This window comes from Molothrus aeneus, chromosome 3 (assembly GCF_037042795.1).
Source record: "Molothrus aeneus isolate 106 chromosome 3, BPBGC_Maene_1.0, whole genome shotgun sequence".
NCBI lineage: Eukaryota > Metazoa > Chordata > Aves > Passeriformes > Icteridae > Molothrus > Molothrus aeneus.
Window position 1 is genome coordinate 75,721,979 of NC_089648.1, and position 13,631 is coordinate 75,735,609.

Sequence of the window (13,631 nt, forward strand, 5' to 3'; positions counted from 1 at the left end):
AGTAAAGAGAAGCAGTGGTGGAGCAGCAAAGCAATAGGCAGCTGCTTCTGCTTGTGTGTCACTTGGATATGGCAGAAAACCTGGGAGCAGAATGTGTAATTATGCAAAAGGGAATGAAACCACAGGGGTTTAGTGGTGGCTTCTGCAACTCCTTGTTCTTCCTGACAAAGACAGGAATGTGATGAGCTTTGACAGGGGCCCTTTTATTCACCTGTCCCTTTCCACAGACACTATGTTGTAGCTTTCTCATTAATTGGGCCAGCAGTGACTGAATGAGCAGTGTTTGACTGGGTAAAGGCATGGAGAGAATGTCTAAATTTGGAGAAATGGATGAGGAGCTTGCATTTATGAAAAGGCAACTAGCATAGTTATACTGACTGTAGTTCAGGATGTGACATGGTTTTAGGTACTTCTAGCTCTAAGAGGCCAGAGATTATTTTCTCCCATGTTTCTTGCAATCAATAGAAATGAGTTACCACCTGGAAGATGAGATTCAGTTCCCAGGCCTTAAGCATTCATTAAATGGTCACATTGTGTGGTGGGAACTGTGTGAGCAGAGATGCATCATAGTGGGACTTCAGTAAACCATAGACCTAAAGTAACATGGTTAATGTAGTTGAAGAAGGTACAGATTGATATAATATTTTTTTGTGTTTGTGGTAAATGAAACAGGCAAGGACCTTAAGGCTTTGTCAGTGCCTTCCTCACGCATTGAAGGACTGAGCTATTGATCCCTTGACCACAGAAGCTCACTGCTGCAAGCCCTTGAGAAGCTTCCTGCTTGTGCCTTTTCTACTCAGATATGCTTTTAACTCTGTATAACTATTTAAGTCTTTCTGACTAAATAATAAATCATTCAGTCTCTGTAATGTTAAGAATAGGCTATTTGTGGGTATGGAACAGATTTCTTCCTAAATGGGAGATATTCCAAATATTCTTTGGAATGACTGCTTGTATTTTTGTATGCATTTTGAATATGTCATCTTTTTTCTGAGCAGCTCTGTTTGCTTTTAAATAATACTGATGTCATGGTTTGTTAATTATAGCAATGATCATACCAACTTCTTACCATGATGATTTCCCATTTGTTCCTGTTTCTATGATCTTTGTGGAGCATTTTAGATAGTTTTGGGATTTTTTTTGGAATTTCTTCATTGCCAGCATTTTGTTCATTGTGCTAGGGAGTTGGTTATGTCTTCAAAGAACCATCTGTTGTAGAGCTCATAGGTCATTGCCCTGATGGTTTTTTGATTAACAGTACTCTAGAAAAAAAGCCTAGCACAACATAAACACAACTGAAAACAATATTTTTAAATCACTGTGTTTTCTTTATTGAACACACACTACAAATGGAGCTTGGCACAATATGTTGATTAGAAGAAGAAAAGGCTACAGCTTTAGATGGGAAAAGCAGAATAAAAAGCAGTGGTATCATCAGTCAGGTCTTCTGTAGAGAAAGAGAAGCTGAAATTTTCCTTACATGGGTACTCTATTGCAGACTTCCATCAGACTACAGCTGATGATGTTTTTTGTTTAACATTCCATCTTTTATAACTGCTTTCCCAAATTCTGATTTAAAAGTTTTAAAATAACTTTTCTTGCAACTTAGTGATTTCAGTTGAAGGGTTGACTTATTTTCTCTGAGTCAGTAGTACTTTTTTGACCACATACCAGAGAGGTGTGGAATGAGAACCTGTTACAACTGAACATTAACCTGCATCATTTTCTTGACTTTAAAGGCACTAAATGCTGTTTAAAATAACTGTATAAAAAAAGCTCAGTTAAAAGAAAAAAAAAAGCCCAGAGTATTGTTCACTATCTTTTGTCTGGCTGATTGACTTAATGCTGTATAAAACACTAAGGAAAAAGACAGGGCATGACATTGCCTGAAGGTGTACAAGAAATGTTCTTACATAGCGTGACTGCATTCAGATGTTACTTTTTGAATTACTTGGCTTCATTTTATCACTGTGCTCCAGTTCAGTTGGTTTGCCTTGCCTGACCTTGTTTTGTTCATGGATATTGACAGTACTTCTTTTTCTAGTATCAGTGCAAGGTACTTTCTTGTGCCTTTTATTTATATAGTTATTTTAATTAAATCTGCTTTGAGAGTGGAATAGGAAACTTCACTAATAGAAAACTTCATAAATATCTTTTCTTTAACTAGTTCCTTAAACTTCCATTTAAACTTTTTCCAGATGAATTTTACAGGATCTGGTAGGAATGAAGTTTGTTTCATCATAGCAGCCTCAATGAGGCTGTGCTTTGGATTTGTGACTGAAACAGTGTTGATACCACACTGGGATTTTGACTTGCTGAGCACTGCTTGTACAGTGTCAAGGCTTATTTTTTATCTCAACACCTCAGCCCTGAGTAGGCTGCAGGTAGGCAAAAAGTCATTAAGGGGCACAGCCAGGACAGCTGACCTGGGCCGGCCAAAGGTGTGTTCTGTGCCATCTAATGTCATGCTCAGTGGCAGCAAACAAAGAGTTGCATGAGATTAGAGGGATTGAGCACCTCTCCTATGGGGAAAGACTGAGAGAATTTGGATTGTTCAGCCTGGAAAAGAGAAGGCTTTGGGGTGACCTAACTGGGGCCTTCCAGTACCTGAAGGGAACCCACAGGAAAGATGGAGACAGACAAGAGCATGATGGAGACAGGACAAGAGGGAATGGCTTCATACTGGAGAGTAGGTTTAGATTAGACATTAGGAAAAATGGTTACCCAAAGAAGCTGTAGGTGCCTCATCCCTGGAAGTATTCAAGGTTGGGTGGGACTTTGAGCGGTCTGGTCTAGTGGAAGGTGTCCCTGTCCAAGGCAAGGGGGCTGGAACTAGGTGATCTCTAAGATCCCTTCCAGCCCAGGCCATTCTGTGATTCGTGATTTGGCAGCAGATACAGGAACTGCACCCAGCTGTTCCATCTGAACATAAAAACCTATTTTTCATTAGGAGGGTGAGTGAACACTGGCACAAGTTGCACAGAGGAGTTGTTGAGTCCTCCCACATTGGAGATACTCAGGAGCCTCCTGAACCGTGGTCCTTGGCCACTGGCTCTGGGTGGCTCTGTTTAAGCAAATGCCCTTTGCTGGCCCCTTCCACCCATTCTGTGTTTCAGTGTTGCTGGGATCCCAGGTTCCTGTGCCATTAAAAGGAGTGGAGCTGTTTCCATAATCTCACACTTGAATGTTAATCACTGGCAACAAGAGTAGCAGGGTCAACATCTTCACATATAAGTAAATGATACTCATACTATACTTTATTAAGAAGTACTTATATACTTTGAGGAGAATAGGCTTATGAGATGATTTTTTACCCTGAGGAGTAAAATCTGTTGAGGTGAAATAGTATGTGGTGTTCTTTGGTTTAAAAAGAGATTTTTAGGATTTTTTTATTACACATTAGTCTATAGATTTTAAAATCTTCTTAAACTGTAAAAGCTTTTTAAATATAAAACTTCACTTCACATGCAAACAAAGCTTGAACTAACCCCTAAGCTACATTTTTATCACTGGTTCTGATACCAAATCTCATTACTGAAGCTGACTAGAAGTATGGAGGGAGAGCTATTCATGGTTTGGAATAAAATAACCAGGGAAATTATATGTTCATAATGCTGCATTTTGGCACTATGCAAATGTGAATGCAAAATTAAAACAGGCTTGTGAAAAGGCTGTATTTTCTTTCTTTGTTCTTTTTTTTTTAATCTGAATGCTTTATTCTGCATGTGCTTATGGCAACATAACTTCTTAACTGGCAGTATATTGACATTTTTCTCTAGGATATAAGTTAGATGGAATACTTAAATTGTTTGCTTTTTGCATCGCTCTTAATTGCATTTTGAACATTAGAATGTACACTAGAAGAGAAAAAAAATGAAATATGTAGCTGTTTTCTTCTTTTATCATGTTTATAAAATGGATATAAATCCAACCATGGTTGTTAGATTTTAATGTGATGTGGAGGCTATGAATTTTTCTCTGCTTAGAGTAAAACCTGATGTTGAGGCCTTGTTCACAGTAACAAAATCAGTTAATTTGAGTGGGAATGGAACTCTGTTACATTTGAAACTGTATGGTGAAATGCCCTTTGTATTACATTCAAACTGGCAAACTTTCTTAGCTCTAACAATAATGTCCACTCATTTTGCTTTCATCCTTAAAATATCCAGTAGACCATTGGTGCAGTTCACAGTAATAGCACAAAAAACCAGGAGTAAACTATAGATCTTTCACTTGTGACTTTTTATCTAGGGAGTTTTACAGTATGTAAACTGTAAAACTTTCCACTAAATAATGCTTATCAAACTTTTATGGCTTTGGAAGTAGCTAGTTAAATTCATGCTGTAAACATCTCTTGGACTTTGTATGAATAATGCTGTAGCAGTTTATTTGCCCTCTTTTATGATAATTCATCTTATTTCCTATTCACTGTGTCATACAGATTTAAGCATTTTTACTCTATTCCTTGTGTATTTCAACTTGAAAGTTAAAATTATTTATGTCTTTGTTCAGTATTGCAGTAACTAAAACACCTGATGTTAAAAGTACCCAATGCTTCAGGTTTAGAGTTCAGGCAGAGGACACTCCCACCCATTAGAAAGTATATTGCAAGCATTGTTAAAACTGTACTTGAAGTTACAAATGAGCAAATCATACATGAATGTCTAAAATGATACTTCAGACTTTGTTTTGGACTTTGAGCCCACGCTGCGTCTTTCCCCAAACAGGACAGTCAGACTTTGTTTCAGTTTAATGTCTAGATACAGCTGGTTGTACAGGTCTTTAAAAGTATTTTGTATCATTACTATTTGGGATACCTTGGGCTTTAAATAGGTTGATTTAAAAATTCTCAGTCCTTATGGGGTTTTTGCTTATGGTTATGGTCTTATATTTTAAACAGTGGTCTAAACCTGACAAAACTAATTTTAGGTGAGTTTTCAGTCAGTCTTGTAAAGCAATTCTCACACATCTCTTAGTGAAGAACTGGAAATGAAAGATTGTGAGGTGGCAGTATACAAAAATAATTAATATAATTAGGAAAAGCAGTTCATATGGTTTAAAATGAACATGAGTCAGTTAAAAGAAGGACAGCAGAAGAAAGTAAAGGAATACTGATCATTTTAATAAATGACAAGTCAGAAACAAAGTTGTTGACCATTAAATACTTCATTTAGTTTTATGCTGTGTTGTGGAGCCACCTGACCTCTTGGCACTGCTGAAATACAAATAGTAGTGTGCAGGTAATGAATGAATAAATAATTGAGCAATCTTTTTCAGCTGCCAGTTGAAGCCAGGATAGAAGTGACTAAGAAGGCTATTAAGGCAGTCAAACATCTTTCTGAGAAATCAAGAAAAAAAACTTCAGATAATGACATGAAAGATGCTGAAAACCCACCTGCTGCTTATGAGGAAACACTGAATCATTTGCAACAATCTCTTGCTCATCTGGAAACACTCACTCACAGTTTTATCACTTATTTGAAAAGCAGCAAACAGGTAATGATTACTGATCAAGTGCTTGCTTTGAGTGTTACCATGACTAGCAGTGATAGACATCAATCTTCTGTCATATTTTATTAATGCTTTCTGCCTTTGCTTTTGTTGACCTGGGTTTTGAACATTCGGTTCCATCAATCTTTTTTTTTTCTCAGTATATGTTAATTCCTAGCAGAAAGGAAGACTGATAGAGCCCTGTAAATAAGCAGTACACTGATTAGCGTTCCAAAAACTGTCTGTTCACAGGATGCACTACAGAAGTACGGCTATTTATATGATCTGTCAAGGTCAGAGAAAGAAAAAATCCATGAGCAAGCAGTAGCCATGTGTATAGATGGTCAGCCCCTGGACATGGTGCAGCAGTTGTTACAAGTGGCTGTTGGAGATCTAGGCCTTTCTCCTCGGGATATTGTCCAATGTGCTATCAAAAAAATTGTAGGTATATTAAGGTAAGCACAAAACTTCCTTAACTAAGCATAAAAACCTTTCTTCTGGATTTTTGGAAAGTTTTTTTTCCAATGTTGTGTGTGTTTCCAATTTCCAGTTGGTGTGTGGGTTTGTTGTGATTTTTGGTTGTTTGGTTTGTTTTGTTTATTTTCTGTGACTACTTATTTGCTTTTAATGTCTGGATTTTGCAGTAGGAGGAAAGTTTTTTGATTATGTTTTTGTTTACTGATAATTTCATATTATATTTTTATGAGCTGGGGATGCCTGAGCAATTTGAACAAAGACAGACAGAGCTTACAGGCGCTTTATAGTTAAAAGCATTGGATTTACAGCATTGTTCCATTATGTGTATGTGGCCTTGGGAATTTTTGTAACATTTACAACAGCACATAATTCTTCCTTCTTAAACAGAGTTAAAAGGCATGTTTATTGGAAATAGTAACTTATGCAGGTATTTGGTCAGCAGAGGCCTAGTAATAGCTTCTGCCACAACAGTGTGTCCTACCAGAAGTCATAGAATTTCCATTTTTGGAAAAACTTGCTGAGCCATTTCTGGGAGCTGGGTTTTTTTGTGCTGGTTGGTTTGGTTCATTAGAAATATTTTATTCCCCCTCATTTTTTTAAGGGAACACAGGGAAGCAGGGAAGATAATTTTATGTAGTCTATTTTAATTTGAACAGATAATTCTCATTTAACTATTCATGCAAAACTCTCTTCTGAAGTATTCCTGTTTCAAAGAGATGTATACATGCATACATGCCACAAGTATGAAAGAGTATTCTGCTGTTAGATGTCTGGTAAACACTGTTTAGCACTTCTAAGACCAGTTTAGAGAGATAAAGCTTTGAGAATTTATCCTGTTGTTCTGCATGCAGAAAAATTATATGGGCAGGATGATCTGAATGCATACACCAGGAATTGGAAAAGAAGTCTAGCAGGGAAAGTTTGCTATGGCTCTACTTTTTCTTCAGCATGCATGTATATATTACAGCAGATTGAAGTGCCACAGATGAAAAGAAGGCAACCTGTCAAATTGTTTGCTGTCCTCTTTGGCAGAAAATTGATTTCTCCTGTCACTCAGTTTAAGAGTGTTCACAGCATCCTCAATGATGATAGAGCTTTTGCACAGCAACATAAGTAATAATCTTTCTTGTCTGGGTTTGTCCATTTGAAGAAGAGTAATTTAGCTTTAGATAATAACTGTCCTGCTGTTCCTGACTAGCAGTGTGATGTATCTGGATACAAAGCTCACAATGTCCAGTTATTTTGCCTATAGTGAGTCTTATTAACATGCAGACCTATCAAAATTCTCCTTTTTACTCTGCTTCTTATCAACACTTTTCTGCAAACTGAAATTCTTGTTCTTTATATGCATTACAAGGCTGGGATGGCTGCAAGTTGATTTAAAGTTCTGGGACAGTGGCTGTCTCCAGTAACTCCTATGCAGCACTTGACTGGGAAGAGGGGAATGACTGTCTCATAGAGAAAACTGTAGTGGCAAAGGTGGGCAAATGAGTTGGAAGTTTCAATTCAGATGGTTTGATGTGTGTTGTGATCTTATGTGGTCAGTAGAAATGTTCCACTCCCACTCTGCTGCGGTTTTGGGAAAAGAAGAGAAAGATAATTTTATATCATTCTGAACAATGGAAGGTTTGTCTGCTACAATGATAAAGAACATGAAGTGAAAACCTAGCATCAGCTAAAATAGAAAATACTTGAGATAATATCCTCCCTATGATGAAATTCAGAAAGGGTTAATATTATAAAGTACTACATCTAATCTAAATATAGGTAGGAATTAAAAGAAAGGTTGTTACTTGACATCTCTTAAGCCTGCTGGTAGTCCTATTGTTATGAATAAAATTGGATTAATCTCTGTCTTATGCTCAGATGTTCACTTTCAAGATACAACACAAATTACAACATTTTGATAAATACTTGCATTTCTACAATTAAAGAAGTAGTCTTGCCTGTGTAGCTGAGAAAGGAAAACTTTTACTCGATAAATGCAACATTTCAAGGGAATACCTTTTTTAGGTTTATTTACTGGAGCTTTGATATGTTACACAGTGTGGCTATTTTATACAGTAGTTTTGAAAGAGATTTGTTGGAAAATTCTTTCTTTGACAATTAACCTTCAGAGTAGCAGCTGGAAGGCTGTGACACTGAACTTGGATTTCCTATAATTAAGGTATTGCAAATATAAGTGGAGGAAACTACAACCACCCTTCAAACACAGTAAAATATCTTTTGTTATTAGCATATATAGTCATTCTTGCAGAAGAACCTTCTAGAAAGTAATGTCTTCATGAAAACTGAAGTTACTTTTTGGCTTCATTTTACAGCAGCGTATGATATGACAGGCTTAACAACTTTGAGACCTTCTCTGAAACAGATTTTTTGTTAAATATAACATAGTTATTTGCTTAATCTGGGATTTTGTAATTTGTGCATTTGTAAATCATTAAATGGCAATTTTAAAAGCTGTATTGTCCTCCAGTTCTTTTAACTACTTTTGTCTCCATTAACTCTAGTTTTGGCACACAAAATTCAAAATAGAAACTCTTGCATTGGTATGTGTTAAAGCTCTCCACAGAGCATATTTTCATATTTTACATGATTTACATATTGTGCACTTCCTTGTTTGCCTGTAGAAACAGCTACTATAAATAAAAAATAGAATAGAAACCATGAACTTTTGGAAAACAAAACAAAATATTTTAGCAACTATGGTCTCCTGATAACTCTTACCTAAGACTCAATTTAATTCCTTGCCTAAGATCTCTGGCATGGTGGATAGGAAGTGTTCTATGTTCCATGACTGCAGGCATGTCTGTGGTTTGTCAGTCAGGAAAGACATTTTGTCTGTTTGTCTGTTGAAGACTTTATGGTCTCCTTCACCTGCTGCTCCTAGAGTTCTTCTCTTGGATATCCACAGGGATATAGTGTTTCATGAAATTTCACCAGGCAGTGAGCAGGAAAGGTTTGGCGAGATTTTGAGTTCCTTGTTTATTGCCCACTGTTTTTGAAGAAGATAAACCTAGCCTTGTTAGAAAGAGTAGCTTTTGGGGGAAAAAAAAATCAGATGTTTTATTACCTCATCTCATTTGAGCAGAGGTAATACAGAGTAATTTTGTAATTTGTGTATAATGATTTTGTGGTATTTTATATGGAAATAATGGTTTACCATTAAGACATTTATCCCCTGCTTTGAATGGTAACACCATTAGCCTGTTATTTCCTTATTTTCCTCATATTTAAATATGACAAAGCACAATCAGAAGGAGGAAAAAAAAGCTGGAGTATTTTCAATGAATACAGTAATTAGGTTAAAAAAATTTAGATTAAGTTAATTTATTCTTCCAAGTGTTCTTTGTACTTTATTCTGTTTGAGGAATGTGATTAAATATGCATCACTTTTTCTGACACTGAACTGAAATCAAAATAAGCCTTTATCAGTGTAATTACAGCAAGCTCATACCTAGGAGTTTTGAGGTGAACACTAAATCATGTTCTGTTGTTTAAAACATCCATAAAATAGCATATAATCTGTGTGGAAGACTAATCCTTCATTAATTATATTTGTTTCTGTTAGTAGCTGCTTATTTTTAATCATTAATTATTAAGAAAAGAACAAGGCAGTAATCTGTGGAAACTTGACAGGATTATTTGTCTCAAGAGCTGTCATCTTTTTTTAGTTCCTCTAACCATTAGGCAGCAAAGGCAGTATTAAGCTTAAAAAATGGCTAGCTTTCAGTCTTTCTAGATTTTTAAAATATTTCCTTATTCTAGATAACTGTAGCTTACTGCTTAGATTAACCTTTTTTCTCTTTTCCTGTGCCTAATAAAAGACATCTGTCTATGTCTGACAAACCTGAAGCTTCCTGTAAATGTTCATAAATCTGTTGTTCTGGAAAATCAGCTTCACAGATGTATTGTCAGAAACAGTGATATTTTTGTTTTCAGAAATGCCCATTATCTTATGTAGATAGATTTCTTTTGACCCATTTTTGTTTGGGTTGGGTTTGTTTGTTTGTTTGGGTTTTTTTTTGGGGGGGGGGCTGGTTGTTTTGTTTTAGGGTATTTTTGAGGAGCTCAGAGCCTGCTTGTGACAGGAGCTACCAACTTTCATTTCTGAGAGATGAAGGTTTTTTGAAGAGCAAGGGCTAGGACTGTCCAGAACTGATCTCTAAATTGAGAATACCCAAAATATAAGGTTTGCTGGTCGGTTTCCTTTGATGTGGTAGTTATTTATGTACACTAAACATAAGTAAGTGCAAGTAGAGCAGAAAGAACTCATTTTCTGTACACTGTACTATCACATAATAGTTTGGGTTGGAAGGAACCTTTAAAGGTTATCTTGTGCAACACCCCCTGCAATGAGCAGGGACATCCTCACCTAGATCAGCTCACTCAGAGCCCATCCAATCTGGCCTTGAATGTTTCCAGCAAAGGAGCATCCACCGCCTCTCTGGACAACCTGTTGCCAGTGTCTCACCAGCCTAACTGTAAAAATTCCTTCCTTATATGTGGTCTGAATTGACTCTTTGGTCTGTCACCATTTTTTCTTATAATCCCCCTTGAAGAACTGAAGAGCTGCAAATGTCCTGTTTCTGTTTCAATACTCGTACTCTTCTTAGTGTGCAAGCTTTACAAGTATTCCACTTTCCTTTTCATATGCCATGTTAATGCCCATTGTAGGTGTGTTTTTATTACAAACTTAATTGAAAAAAGGGCACAAAAAATGGAAAATTTAAATCTGGCCTGTAAACAAATCACTAACAAAGTGATAATAAAAAGAGCGTTAATGAAGTGCCTTATATCTGTCTTCACTCTAGGGATAAATTTTTCTAGCTTTTTATGTTTCAAAAGAAATTGAAACCATCTCCTAATGCATGTAGCCAGTTGCATAAAATTATTATTTGAATACTAGTCTGCTTTTTATCATTTCCACACTTCTGCCCTAAGGGTGTATTTTTTTTCTTTTTCCTAAACAGAGTGTTCAGTTCTGTTACATCTCCTTTCTGTGAAAATACACTTTTTTTTTCTTTTTTTGCCTTCGGAGAATGAGTTTTTTGTGTGTTTTGGTAATGGATTTTATATTTTGGAGACATATCATGTCTCTGAGAGTTTAAAACCCTGAATATTTCTATATATTCTTTTTATTCTGTACTATAAATTATAATTTGACTGTTTCCAGATATTCTGAAGATGTTTAGAAAAATATTGAGATTAAGCTTCACTCATAAAAAGTTATTTAGCTACCACATGCTAAATACTGGTACTAAGAACAGCATTTTTATTAGACATATGTACAGTATCTTTTGAGAAAAAGACCAGTGTTAACAGCCTTCTACTCCTATTTCAAACTTTAGGTGTGCAATATAATAATATAAAATGAGTATGCTAAATTTTCATCATGCAACAAATCATCTTGCATCTGTTCTGAATAGACTTATTGATTTTTAATCCAGTGTTGTTCACTGGAGTGCTGGCTACTTACTAAGATAAAAATAGGAAAGATGAAAATTCTGAATGCAGGAAGACATTAAAGGTTATAAAGATTTAGGTCTCTATTCCATATGAGATAATCACTGTCCAGGAAATATATTTATCTTTCTGATGTAATAAATGACAAAACTGTAAATATTCTCTAAGTCTTGACAAAAAATATTTTGGAACATCACAGTTATTTTTGCACATTACTATCAGCTGTGTAGTATTTTGACTTTAGATAGAACAGTCAAAGTAGTCTGGGCATGTGTTTGTTATTGGTAAGGGCAGATCTAGGAAGAGGTTGACATTTTTAGTATCAGAAGAGCTTTGATATGGTGATTACCTATGGAGAAAATACCCTTTTCCCTGGGTTTTTCAAATCATCTGCAGTCAGATAACTTGGTAACTATTTCCCTTTTTTCTCTTTCTTTAATGCAGCTTTGACAAACTAAGCCAGGCAAAGCTGTTGTTTTTCCAGTTCATCCAGCCATCGCTGCTGCTCAAGTGGCTTCCATGGGGAGACTCTGTGTGTTGTACCAGGGCAAAATCTGTCCCCCTCTCAGCACCTTATCTGTTTAATGGGAAATCTTAGCAGAAAATGTCCCTTTCATTGAGTTAGGAGCAAAGCTTGCTTTCCTACCAGAGTGGCTTTGGGTTGTTTGTTTGTTTGTTTCTTTTTTCACACAATTTTTACAACCTTTTAACCTCCAAAAGAAAACTGTATTTTAACTGAAACGTGGGAGTGGTGGACATTTTTCTATTCCACACGTGCACAGAGGCTGCTGTTCCATGGTTGCTTGACCCCAGAGAAATCAGCAGATAGGATGCTACTGATTCAGGTTACAGTTGAGCTAATTTAAGCCAACAGAGATGCTGCAACAGGATTTGGACAGAAAGGATGGTGACATTTATTTATAACTTGAGGTCTGTTTAGTTCATATTGATCTTTAAGGTAGTGAGATTACAAGTGAATATTCTGCTGACCTAATTAATCTGTGTTGGAAGCACTAAACTTTAACTATGTTTTTCCTTTCAAGTTTCATTTAAGAGTTCTAATATTTTTCCCCACTCTTGTTGCTTTTTGCATTACTCTGACATAAAAATAAAGCTGCTAGTTAAGAAGTGAAAATTGAACATTCTTATAATTATTGAACAATTCATATAAATACTACAAGTGCAGAAAAAGAGATACAGTATTAGGGACCATTTTAATTGTAACTTTGTCTTCCCTTAATAGTGGAAATGGTGACTCATCTACAACAGAGAAAGATCCACTCGGAGTCCTTGAAGGTATAATTTCTGCAGTGCATGCAAGCGTTGAAAAAGGGTAAGAGCTTCCTGTATGGATTCTTTGGGTAAGACTTTGAAAGATGCTTCTCATGAAATCTTTGAAGGTACAATACTGAATATGGATGATTTTTCTTCATGGATATATATATAATGGGTTTGCACTTAATTTTCTAAGACTTTATTCTGGAACGGGCTATCATTTTTCATGTTAGAAGTCTGAGCCCTGACAGAAGCCTTTACTTGATCATTTGGAAGAAAGCACTGAACCTAAAATTTAGATAACTGTGTATTATAGTGAAATGAGAAAATGGTTTTTCAGCTGTGACTACTGCAGATTGTATATCTACCAGGAGCATGTCACTGCTTTTGTTTTAATTTAGTTGATAAATTGCAAATTATAATGATTCACTCTCAGATATCGTAATTTAGATATCTAAGTTTGTCCATATTTGTAAAGTATAGTGCAGAAATAATTTCCCAAATGCTGTATGATGCTTCACCACATTTTTTCTCCTGTTTTGGGAATGTCCTTACTTCAGATCACATAATGGCCTGCATGTCTCACTGACATTTTCCATACTTTCTGGTAGCCACACAAAAACAGTTACACTATTTTTTTGAGGCTTCTGCAATGAAATTAAATGAGTTGAATATTGGATACTGAAGTAGATTGAATTGATGTAAAGATTTGCAGTAAATATAATTTGCAGTATTCTAAGTTATAAAGGACGAGTCAGTACTATTTTATTCTGAGATACACTTTTCTGGAGTCTTTTATTTGTATACTTCATCAATGTTTAACTGCTGAAACAGGAGGCTGGAGTGAAAGTAATTGTGATTGCAAGAGATTGTTTATATTCCTTTAAATATTTATTTATTAACTTAAAACTCAGCTACTCAAT

The 13,631-nt window shown here is 35.8% G+C and overlaps 1 protein-coding gene across 1 annotated transcript in view; it reads left to right on the top strand.

Annotated features, from left to right (window-relative positions):
- The window catches only part of NBAS (NBAS subunit of NRZ tethering complex), a 161,429-nt gene that overhangs the window by 110,607 nt on the left and 37,191 nt on the right, over nt 1-13,631 (top strand). Inside the window, exons 45-47 of the mRNA XM_066547200.1 lie at nt 5,278-5,496; nt 5,743-5,945; nt 12,677-12,766. Of these exons, the coding sequence (XP_066403297.1) occupies nt 5,278-5,496; nt 5,743-5,945; nt 12,677-12,766 (512 nt within the window). The remainder of the gene's footprint in view (nt 1-5,277; nt 5,497-5,742; nt 5,946-12,676; nt 12,767-13,631) is intronic.